The 12,112-nt window shown below is 41.7% G+C and overlaps 1 protein-coding gene across 3 annotated transcripts in view; it reads left to right on the forward strand.

Moving 5' to 3' along the window:
- The window catches only part of mvb12bb (multivesicular body subunit 12Bb), a 35,020-nt gene extending 29,152 nt beyond the window's left edge, over positions 1 to 5,868 (forward strand). For 2 of the 3 annotated variants that reach the window (XM_042222785.1, XM_042222784.1), the window contains exons 8-9: positions 878 to 936; positions 1,352 to 1,604. In XM_042222785.1, coding sequence (XP_042078719.1) covers positions 878 to 936; positions 1,352 to 1,489 — 197 coding nt within the window. In that variant the 3' untranslated portion in view covers positions 1,490 to 1,604. Of the gene's footprint in view, positions 1 to 877; positions 937 to 1,351; positions 1,605 to 4,982 lie in introns of those variants that run through there. The other variant, XM_042222786.1, reaches the window with a different exon arrangement.
- The last annotated feature ends 6,244 nt before the right edge of the window (positions 5,869 to 12,112 follow it).

The following is a 12,112-nucleotide window of genomic DNA, read 5'->3' on the forward strand; positions in this document are numbered from 1 at the left end:
GGGTGAAAGAACACCAGTTGGAAGCTCGGCCTCTTGATATTTGGGGCTCGCGTTGAAGTCAACTGCAGCAAGTTTTGTGCCTCCAGATTTGGGAGTTTTCTAATGAAGCCGAGCAGCTGCAGTTTTCCCTTCAGTCTGGAAACGAGAGGCTTTGTGTCTCTTGTCACCCTGTGTTAATTTGGGCCCTAATGTATTTTATAAACAAAGGGCTGCTCTCTAGCCTGACAGTCGTGACACCTTGATTCCAGTGCAGGATGCATGCAGGACGGGGTTACACCATTAATAATCAACTGGCAGCCATCACACCATTTTAACCACGATCATTATGATAAAGGGCATACACTTAATTACAGGCCTGCTTAATTATAGCTCTGTTGAAGCTCGTTTGTTTGGTCAAATGCTAATTATACCACCACGCTCTTGGCAAGTCCTCATTTCAATCCACTTTTTTTGCCAGCTGAACAGTGCGGCTTATTTTCATGCAAATTTGATATCTGGTGAATGTTTTGTCTCTCTTCTTTCCGCTTTTCTGTGCCTAGTGTGAGTGTGTCTTTGTTTCGGAGGTGAACATCTCTCAGACAAGACGGAATCGGGAATAATCAAGAGTAATTAAACTGGAAGAGGGCTGGGAAAGGGCTGGGTTGGAGGAGAGAGAGTGGAGGTGCTCAAATACAGCGGAGAATTAAAAAAAAAAGCCTTTCATCTTCTCTCCGTAGACGGAAGGAAGGGAGGTGTCAGGGTGGCTGGGGATGTTGATAGCTTTGCTGTTTTTATAATCCCACGTTTAGTCTCGTGGAGATTCTTGGGATCAAGAGTGGGGAGTATTATGTTTATGTATAAAAGTCAGACTTCAACTTTGTTTTTTGTTTTTTTGCAGCTTTGGATGATGTGCCCTTTGTGATCTCGGAGAAGTTTTCGCAAAAAATCCCCAAAGAGGTAAAAAAAACAAATAAATAAATCAAAAGGTTTCGTGGCTCTAGTGACAAACTGCAAAATGATTTCTTATGAAGGTGCTGATGATTTTTCCTACAAACTCTCTTCAGGTGAACACTAGTTCTGTCCTTTTCTTCCTTTCTTCGCCTTTTTTTCTCCCTATTCTTTCCTTTTCCTTTCCTCCAGACTGAGTGATGAATGCGTGCAGTCAGGCAGAGCTGGCTCAATGCAGTCCATTTGGCTGGCTGGCGGTGGTTGTCACTATAGCCCCGTTTGTATTGACACAGAGAGGGAGAGGATTAAAGATTTTAAGCATGCTTACTTAGCCATGAGCCTAACCGCCATGTTTCTTGTGTGTTTTTTTTTTTTCTTCCCCCTTCTCCTTCTCCCTCCTCCTCTCCCCTGCTTTTGATTTCAGATGCAGCAAGTCAATTTAATGGGCATTACGATCAAATCCCTGGCAGACATCGAGGAGGAAGTGAGTAGAGGCTGCAATGCTCGGCTGCCGCTGACGCCGCTGGCCCAGAATGCAAAGCAAACGGTCTTGGGGTTGTAATTAAGTGTCTGAGACAGCGAGGCCCTGTTGGCTCCACTAAGCCCCAATTGAATAAAAGCACGGCCAAGCTAGGCAGCCATTCTTTCTTAAAAGCTTCGTATCCTGTTCCAAAACACTTGACTTATATTCCCCCAATTCTACTCTCCCCCCCACCTCTCACACAGCTCAATCGAGAATCTTGCAAGCAGCGCCGTACATCTTAAGGAGCCTTTTTCCGGTCACATAAACTTTTTAAGTTTCCAATCAGCTTTGCAGTTAAAAATAAATAAATAAAAAGTTAAGAGATCACGCCGAGTGAGTAGAAAGCGCCACAAAGCCCTCCACATTTCTGATGAAACACTGTAGCCTACAGGCATTCGTATGAAGCAGATCAGCTGTGTGCAGCAGCTCCTTCTTTGGAGCTCATGTGTTTGTGATGGCAAAGAGAAAGAGAGCCGCTATGTCTTTGTGTGAGCGAGCGTGCGCGTGCGAATGTGTGTAGGTGTGTGTGCGTGTGCTTTAAAGAGAGTGACAACCCCCCTTCTCTCTCATTAGCACGGTATCTCGGTATCAGAACTGCCAGGAAGTGACAGACCACTGTAAAAGAACAGGTGCTGTTGGGTTTGAGATGTGTTACAGAGCAAACACTCCCTCATCAAACCGGGTGTCTGTTCTGCACTCTGCCTCTGTCTTCTGTCATATACTATCCAAATCACACAGAGTCGCCATCTTGTCATATGGTCATCTGAATGAAGCTCATTGTCAGCACAGGTATTAATGGCATGTACATATATGTGTATGTGAGTGAGTGTGTGTGTGTGTCCGGGTTGGAGACAGCCTGACTGCTCATCCTATATGTTCTTTTCTCCCCCCCCCCTTCTTCCTCTCCCCTCTTCTCATCCTTCCTCCTCTCCTCCTCCTCCTTCCTTTCTTCTCCGAGAGTGTGATTAGCAGGAGGACACATGGTGAGCTGAGCTGGGGAAGAGAAGGGAAGGGCATGAGAAATCATTAATTACAGCCGCGCTGGAGCTGATGAAGTAAATGTGAGATAGTGTAACACACAAGATTTAGTGAAGTGGACGACAGCACAAGATTAATGGTGGGGCCAGGCTGATGAGGATGAAGTCACAGCTTAGCTTGATAATTAGTTTCCAAGTGGAAACATCCCTCACCATTGTGTTATTTTTACTTCTCTCCTCTTATTATTACCCCACAATGATATCTGCAGGACAAAGGAGGGGGTGGGGGGTGGAAACGTAGTCTGTGATATTCTCGCAAACACGCTGGAAAACATCCTGTCTGTAAATTTTCTCCTTTTTTTTTCCGGGTCTGTGCTACATTATTAATTTAATATCCACCGTGTTTTCTTTTCTTTTCTTGTATTTCTTTTCTCCAGGCTGCTAAAGAAGCAGAACTTTATTCGTGGTTGTATAAAACAAAACAAGACAAAAAAAAAAGGCAGCTGTTTTGGATCTAATTGTCCCTCAGCTGGAAGTAGATTTCTTCTTCTCTTGTCCAGAAGAGGTCACTGTCCGTGCCTCACTGTAGGGCTCCTTCTCTTTTTTTCCTCCCTTATTCAGAAACTGGAGGCGCTTTCTGCACAGAACCTAATTGCCTCCTTTTTAAATCCCTTTAAAATTATAGATTCATGGAAGAGATGCGCTTTCCAGAATTCTACATATGCACATGTAATTGAGGAAAACTGTTGTAATCACAGCCACAGTTGTAGATAAGACCATTTCCTAACAGGCATCACTTAAGCCATGTCTCAGATGATGTTGGTTCCAGCAATTAGGCATTCTTTTCATTTCCCAAATGACTCGCAAAACTTGCGGATATTATAATTGCTTTTAGCCACGCATATCTAATTTGTGTCTTTTTAAGTGTTAATTAGTAAGCGATTTAAAGTGACGTCTTTATGTAGTTTGCTCTGCTGAAAAATGTTGTTGGCGGCTGGCTAATGATTTTCAGAGGGAGTACGTTAGGGTGGAAAAGAAGTGTGTATCCACACATGACAAGATTTTCATTAGCACCTATGTATGATTAGTTTTCAGTGCTTGTGGGGAGTTGGGTGTGTGTGTGTGTGTGTGTGCGTGTGTGTGCTTCTCTTCCTGCTTATGTTTGCGTGACTGTGCGTTTCCATGTGAATGTATGGCAGGACAGTAGTGTACAGGGGGTATGTGAGAGGGAGAGCTCCAAATAGAGGTGGAATTAATGAAGACAACATGTCACATATTTTTGGCAGTGGAGCAGGGACAGGAAATGAAGCCCGGCTCGTCTGGGTGACTGCCGCCCATGTTCTAGTGTGTCACTGTCCTGTCAGCCTGTGTGTAAAACTGGCAGACATTGATACATGCTCTCCCTGATAACACCCCATTCCCCCATCCATCATCCACACTCACACACGTACACGCAGGAATATTTATTTACTGTGCCAGATGTTAGAGACTGAATTTTTGTGTGGTGTTGGTGGCGGTGAAGTGGGGGGAGGTAGAATTTCTTTTCGCAAATAACGGGCTTGTGATATGTGACAGCTTTTGGGTAAGTTGCAGATTCCCCCCTCAAGTAGATGAAAATGAGGAAAGGTGGTGCTTTGAATCCGGAGAAGCCGATTTCAGCCATTGTGGCTCTGTGGAGTCAGTTGGAGAAACTTATTTGAGTGATCATACAGCATCACCTAGTGCTGCGTTGCAGTAATAACAGCTGTCTAACTTGGTGGAGTGGGCACAGCTTTTGGTGCAAAAGTTTCCAGAAAGCGCTCACAAACAAAATCATGAAAACTTCAGTATTTCAGAGATGTCGTTTAATAATTTAGGGCCAACAGTGTTATTGTTTTTGGCTTTTTTTTTTTTCCAGATCACACACCACAGCCACCACAAATTTAACATGTGCACATCACCCCCAGGAGCTCTGCAGTCATTGTTTTATGATGGTTAATCGAAGCCAGAGATTGAGTGGCTCCGAAAACTGACTGAATGAAAACGTTTAAATTGATAAACCACGCTTTCGCAGAGGTATTCATTAATGTCAGTCTGTAGTGTTTCCATATCAAGGCCAAAAACAGTCTTTGACGTTCAGTGTTGTTTTTTTAAACATGACATCACAGGTTTGTGGCACTAAAATTTTAATTCTACTCAGTTGGATTTTGATCTTTTTGGAAAAACTAATTTAAATAATAAACATGCATAAAATCTTTGAAACAAAACAAAAAAATGAAGCATTTCCTGTCGTTAACGCCACAGAAGTCAACAGTGTTTCAGGCTCTCACTTTATTTCTAGCCTTGTCCATGCCAAGCCACAAGGGGGCAGTGGTTCTGTTTAGTTTCTCAGTCTTTGGGGAAAGTAGCAAATTATTCTTTAATGTTAAATCAGTTTGTTTTTTAGTTTATAGTTATGAAAATGTTTGACTGTAACATTTGATTTTTGGTGGATTTGCTGCTTGATGTAATTGTTGGTGATGTTTTTATTCTGTTAACAGTGTTTGTACCTCTTTGTCTTCTTCTTCTCTTTGCAGTTTCAGTACAACTTCAGCACAGAGCGAAGCATTGTTCTGTAACTTGTCACCGAGCCTCGTCTCAGCTGACAGAGTCGCAGCGACTGAGAGAGTACAGACGGACAAAGGGGATTATTCAGAACAATCATGAACTATCAAATTACACCACAATTTTGAATTGTGTAATTTAAAAAAAGGGGGGAAAATAGTCCTTATGGAGATACTGGGATGATGGATTGTATTTAAATAATTCAATACTTTAAATATTTTAAATAGTTGCTACAACTGTGCACAATTAAATTTGACAAAATAATTTATTTTTCATGACGGTTACTTTTCTAAATTTGCATTTTGTCTTATTTCACCCATCACGTTCAAAGTTCATCTTTTCTAGTTAGTATTCCTGAATAGATTCATTCATGAAAGTATGTTAGCTGTGACTCACATATTGCTCATCAGGGTAACGGGTACATGCTGACAGTAAGTAGCAGTCGGAGTGGAACAGAGAGGCAGCTTCATCACACACGAAAAGGCCAGTCTAACGTTCATTTCCCAGCAGAAGCATCTTTCCGTCAAGAGGTTTATCATGAGCAGCACGCTGCAAGAATGAGCAGAGCCTTGGGACACGGGAGCGCTTACCCCAGGCGCCCACCCACGTCAGCAGTGACTCCTCCACTGAGTCACAGTTTCAGATGCCATATATATTCACCCAGCTGCAGTTTGCTACAGGAAACTGGTTAGGAAAATCAATTCGAGGGTTTTATAAAGCTGATTTTCAAATATTGTAATATTTATTTGCACATTTTTTTCTTAATATTCAAAGCATTAAAAACAAACCTACATGAAATTATTTGTTTATCTTTTTTTTAAATAAGCTAAACAACACCCTGCTGCCACATAGAGGTCAAATTTAGAAGCAGAATTTACACTTGAGTACTGAGACATAACTTGTCTCCTTTTTCTTCATGTGTAATTTGCAACTAATTAAATTGCAAAAGAATCCATTCTCACATTTGTGCAGGTGTAATTAGTATCAGAAAGTCGTGAATAGATAAATGTCGCTGTTGGTAATTAGAGTCTTATAGTGCTAATCATACTGCATTGTGAACTTTTGCATTCAGAATTACTGAAGACTTCTGATATTTGCAGGTGTCCAGCATAGCACACAACAGGTGATGTCTCCGTGTGAGCGTTTGCTTTGACTGCTCTTTTCAGAGGATTCCTCTGCACAGAGGACCGCTTTCTTCGTGAAGAGGTGACACTTATGTAAGCACGGTGACAGCCCCGTCCCCCGCTGCGTGTAAAGTGCACATATACAGTTCAGCGTATGTTTTCAGATTCACACTTACACTGTACAAGCAAAGGTGATCATTAATGTATGTAAACAATGAAGTATTTGATTAATTTGATATTAATAGTGCTTATAATAATGAATCCCCTGCCATGTTTTTTTTTATATTTTTTTGTTTTAACTAAATTTGGTGATAATATTATTTTTTAATTAGTAATTTAAAAAATGACAGATAGCAAATATCTTATTTCTGTGCCATGGAGCATTATTATAGAAGACTTGTAAGCAAACTGATTGATTAGAATGACCGTGGGTACTGTAGTTTAAGAATTAGTCTTATTCATACCCTTCTGCTATTCGACCAGGACATCTGTAGAGCTATTTTAACGGGTTTATAACAACCGGTCATTAAAACTGGAACCAGTTTCAGATATGTGCAAGTCTAAAAGCTTTAATCTAGAAAGCATCATGCTGAGGAAAAAAAATACTATGGCTAATTTAGAAATGCTGTCATCACATAGTTTGTCCAGCAGAGCGCCTCAGACTCCATTGTGGCCCAGAGCTGAATACATACATATATATATTCACCAAAGCGCCAAGTTTGACTGGAAAAAGTCCCCAGCAAATCTCCTTTTCATCATAGGATTTTCATTAGAAGTGCTGGGAATTACAGAACTTTTGAATACTGCCAGCTTTGAAACATGCAGCTCCTAATTTGCAGAAACGGCACTTTCTCTGTTTTTCTGTGTTACAAGGTTTTGTTTCTGGAGATGGACAGCAGGCAGAGTGAGATGTTACTCGTGGAGGCCAGATGTGCACGTTTAGATGAAGCCTATCACTAGTTCTGCTTTCATGGTAAAAGAAGTCTTGTAGCTGAAAGCTCCAGATGGGCAAAGGCAGGGCAAAGACCAGCCTCGAGAGTGCTGTCCATCAAAAAACAGCCTCACATGTTTTCACTCCTCCTTTTGCTCGGCTTCGTGATATGAGAAATGATGAAACAACCTGCCTTTGGACCGCACTGGTTTTTAGATGAAGGTGCAGTAGTTAGGAGCTGCTGTCTCTAAGCTTTTCACACGTGACAAATCTGTTTCAAGGCACCTGAACTCCTTAGTTATCTCTGACCTACCAGACCTACTTAAGGCTTCTCAGTCAATAGCTTTGCACTGCCTGGAGGATTTGGCTCAGCTAAAGTTGAACTGAGCTGCAGAGCAGCACATCAAAGCCCCACCCTCTGTGAGTCGACCAGATGTCCCATGGTCATTTTTAAACTCACACCCCAGTGCATGACATGGAGCAGTGAGCAAGCATGTAGACAGAGCTGGATGGGCTGCTTGGAAATTGGAAAAGGAAGCCTGTATTTATGAGGTGGTTTGAGGTGCTGTGTTAAGACAGGCTTAGACTGCCACTCTGCCTCTGACAGCTCTGTTTCCCCCTGAGCTGTGGTGACCAGAGACTGAGTGAGGTGAAGCAGTAAAGGCAGGAGGCCTGTCAAAGCACACTCAGAACCAAGATGGACCCAAAGTGGACTATCTTAAGCAGGTGATGCATCGAATCACATTACTAGAAGATGCAGAGCTCCAGCATTATCTTTGCTGACCTCATACTTTCATGATTAAAAACAAACAGGGAGCGCAGAGTTTATTCAAAAGCCAAAACCTCTGCTTTTCCTTCATGGGCAGCAAAAGCATGTAGGAAAATTAATGAGTAAGTGTAATCTAAGAAATAAAGACGCTCGGGTTGTACTTTTTTACTGCTTACCTCTGTCAGCCTCTTGTTTCTTTGTTCCATGGTGACATCATCAGGTTTTAGAGTGCCCCACTGAGACTGAAAGCAAGAGGTTAGACGTGTGGTCTTCTCTGTGCCGCCATCTTAACAAGCCCCCGAGCTGCACTCAGAGGGAAGCCGCACATCAAATCTGTCTTTCCGTACCTCAGCTAGAGGCAAGGTGAGTGATCTCCCAGAGCAGCTCTCCTCGCCGCTCCCTCTGCCGTGGTCGGCCAGCCCATGTGAGTCAAATTATTGTAATTGAGCAGGGGTGTAGTCGGGTGTGAGGTGATCTCTCTCTTCACCCCCTCCCGGCCTCTTTTCTCTCTCTTTTTTTTCTCTCAGTTATTTCGGCACATGTTGTGAAATGACCAGAAAGCATCTTTTTTTTCTCTCCCCCCTCCCTTTCCTGTAACGCTGCCTGTAACACAGAAATCAATTAGCTCTTTTCAAGTCAGATCAAAGGCTCAATACACCGTCCAGAGCTTTCCAAAACCTCCCCGGGACAATTAAGTCTCCCTTTGGACAAGGACCAGACTGGACAGATGAAGGGAGGCTGCTGCCACTGTTTGTGTCAAGTAGACATAAACGGGCGGTTCTCTGGCCCTATTTCAATGAGCTTTCCTCTAATTGACCAGTTCGTTGTGCATTATTGTGGCAGTATGATGGTTTTAATTCTTTGTGACAGAAGAAACACTTCATTTTAACATACCTGTGCTGTTTTTTGCCACGTGGCCAACACGGTACAGCCTCTTCATCCTGCATGGAGGCGAGGCACCCTGACTGGCTTTGACTGGGTCTCATTTGTAGTCATTTTGAGACTGAAGACATTGCAAGGGATTATGATCATTATCTATCTTTTTGCATCTGTTTTGCACTTGGTTTTGTATCTGTTTGCTGCATTTTTTGGTCACTCTTTGCAGCACTTTTGAGTCGTCTTGCAGTTGCTTGCATCTCTTTGTGGTCGTCTGTTTGCCTTTCCGACAAGGAATGTTAAACCTCTGGGCCTGCGTCCCCCCACCCCTCTACCCTGCGGGCCCAGTACTCTCACTCAGTAAACCACCGGTGCTGTGATGGCACAACATGCGACATCTAACTGATTGGACAAGGCAAAGTGGATGGAGTTTTCATCCACAGACAGGTGCACTGACCCTGTCCACCCTCGAAGGTGCCACTTGCATTTTATTGGACATTTATGGCCAGCCAGCATTTTTTAACAGCCACCTGGATGCAATAAAAGGCCAGCTCCTGAGCTCTGTGGCTGCCCAGAGGATTTCCCAGCAGCTCCCGCGGGACCTCTGGCTAGTTAAGATGTTTATTAAGCTGAAAGTGGTCCAGTGGGAAAACACAGCACTTCTGAGAGATTCGGGCCAGCAGTTTTCTTGTTAGTCGGAGCGCTCCCTGGAGGATTGGGTTTCTTTTCCTTTCAAACCTCGCAGGGAGGACAGGGTCAGTTCACAGGGCACGAGGTTGACCAACTGGTAACTAGGCACATGAACCCAGGAATGGAAATATCTAGAGAGCATCAAGGTCAGCTTGGAGTGATTCCCACAGTTCCAAACACCAAGTATGTCAGCTAAAAGCATCCGTGTTGTGTTTCTAGAAAGTTCAGCGAGAATACAAAGGGCTGCATCTATCTGTAACAGGTCTTAGCCTTATTGGCTGGATGAAGTTAAACTGCAAATGGCAAAGTGTACTGTACTTAAATATTAAAAAGAAAAAGCTTATATATGGCTTTTACAATGCACAACTGGGGTTATTGGACCAAATCCTCTTTCCAGAAGAGCACGGTGAAATTAGTTGTGCTTGCTGTTTGACAGATCTTGACCTCACTAAGCTCTGCTGGATCTCTAGTTCAAAGCCCCGGTCTTTAGCCTCAGGCACTCTGCCCTAATAACTTCATTTTGCCTCTGTTTTGCTTTTTGAAAATTTTTCAGCCACATATGTACACACACACACACACACACACACACACACACACACACAGGAGTTTATAATAACCCATACAGGAAAAGTAGTAGTTAAAATTTCTCCTTTACCACTCACCTTGATAAATATATGTTTGGCTCTCATCTAATTTCAACTTTCTCTTCAGAGTCTCGGGTGAACACGTTGTGAACTGAGCCGCACAAGCAGGCAGTGATGGGTTTTTAGTGCTCTCTGCCTAATGTTCAAGACAGATTAGAAATGTTCGCCCGTGACAGATGCTGTCTAGATCTTCACTACCAGATCCACCCAGCTGCAAAACATCTGGCGGATTTCTACCTTTTTCTCTGAAGTGCAGCCTATTAATGACACACCCGCAATCATACATGTACACGTGCACACACGCGCGCACAGCGAACACATCCACCATGTTTGATTGTGACAGGGAAATAATCACACATATACAGATGTGTGATTGTAGGGAGTTTTTTATGGCTGCTGGCCTCGCCTGGAAGATTTTCTGCATATTTTGTTGCCATTGCTGTTTTTCACATTTTAGGTATCATTTCTTTGTATCTATTGTTGCTCATGCAGCATAACATGGATGGAGTTCTCAAACTGTTGCCATTTAAAAAGGAGCCATTCATATGTAGGTCTATATCATGAGACAGTATCTTAGCCTAGTTTAGCCACAAAGTCTGCAGTTTATTTAACAGACGCAGACTTTTTTAATATTCCACATGAAGTGCTATGGTTGCTGTTAATGGCACACATTCTAAAATCATGCCCAAACATTTTTACGAAGACAATTCCACTGAATAACACGATGAAAGGAGCTGCAGTTCTTGCTTGAGCTGAGACGCTTCTGCAATAAAGATGAAAACAACCACGTGACAACAAATACCATGCATCCTCCTCCACCACGACAATATAACATCTGTTGCTTATGTTTTAAAGCCAAACTTTTAAAGTGTTTTTTTAAGTGTTCTCATTGTTTTGTTCTGGTACTGCACACACTCTGCACCTCTGCATGGGAAATTTAATGGCCCTCGTTGGACGAAGGCTTAAGATTCTTTAGGAACTCATCAACAGAGAAAGTCACAAATACATGTGTGTGTGTGTGCGTCAGATGGAGACATTTGGAGACCATGGTTTAATTTAGTTTGAAATTGCCATGCAGTAAGTTGTTCCTCATGTGTCTCAACAGCTTAGGCTCACATGAAGACTTTTTGGCCATCGCCTGTGTGTGAAGTTAAACAGAAAGGGAAGAGGGAGATCCCCACATCACAGAATAGAAAGATGTTGTTATTGCTGGGCTTCATAATGTTCATCTGTTGCCATCTGTGGTCCAACTTTGACCAGCCTTTTAAAATGTTTTGGAGGTAATCCGTTCGAAAATGAAAAGTAATCATTAGGCTTTCATGAAACATTTTGATATTTGTTTTTTATTATTTTGCATAACCCAGTGCAGAAGAGGCCTTATTCAATTTGCATTTTTGTAAAAGAAAAGAAGAAAAACTATGAATCTATGATGTGCAAGTGATAGTAATTATATTGATGTTGAAAGGAAACGTTTATTTTCTTCTTTACTTTGGCATCAATGCAGCCAAATTACAATAAGTTAAAAAAAATATATATATATTAATTATATTTAGAAAAGAAAAAAATGATCACAGAAATTTTAGGGGAAATAATTCAATAACTTTATGTAAATTCATGAATTAATTACATATAGTTATATGCTCCTATTATACTCTTAACCTACTAATCATTTATTTCTATTTTATTTTTAAGTAAATTATTCTCTAAAGATTGCCATTTTTGCTTTGGTAATTAAATGCTCGGTGCAACATTAACTCGCAAGTGAGAGGTCCTTGACTTCTGCAAAAGTACACAGAAGGTGTGCATGCTTTTTGTTGTGTCTCCTGAACTGTGATTGAATAATACAAACAAAAACTATATCAAAACAATATGTAGGATGAGGCAAAATTTGAAAAGTAATGCATAAAACACAAATAATACAATAATATGGTAATAATACAATAAGAAACATGCTTTCAGTACTTATTTATAATATATAAGTAGTAAAATAGTTTAAAAAATTATATTTATTGTTAAAACAAACAAAAAACAGCTGGCTTTCTTTGCTGTTATAGTTATAGTTAGAAGT

The sequence above is a fragment of the Haplochromis burtoni genome, unplaced genomic scaffold, assembly GCF_018398535.1.
Source record: "Haplochromis burtoni strain Fernald_Lab_line unplaced genomic scaffold, NCSU_Asbu1 Contig_95, whole genome shotgun sequence".
NCBI lineage: Eukaryota > Metazoa > Chordata > Actinopteri > Cichliformes > Cichlidae > Haplochromis > Haplochromis burtoni.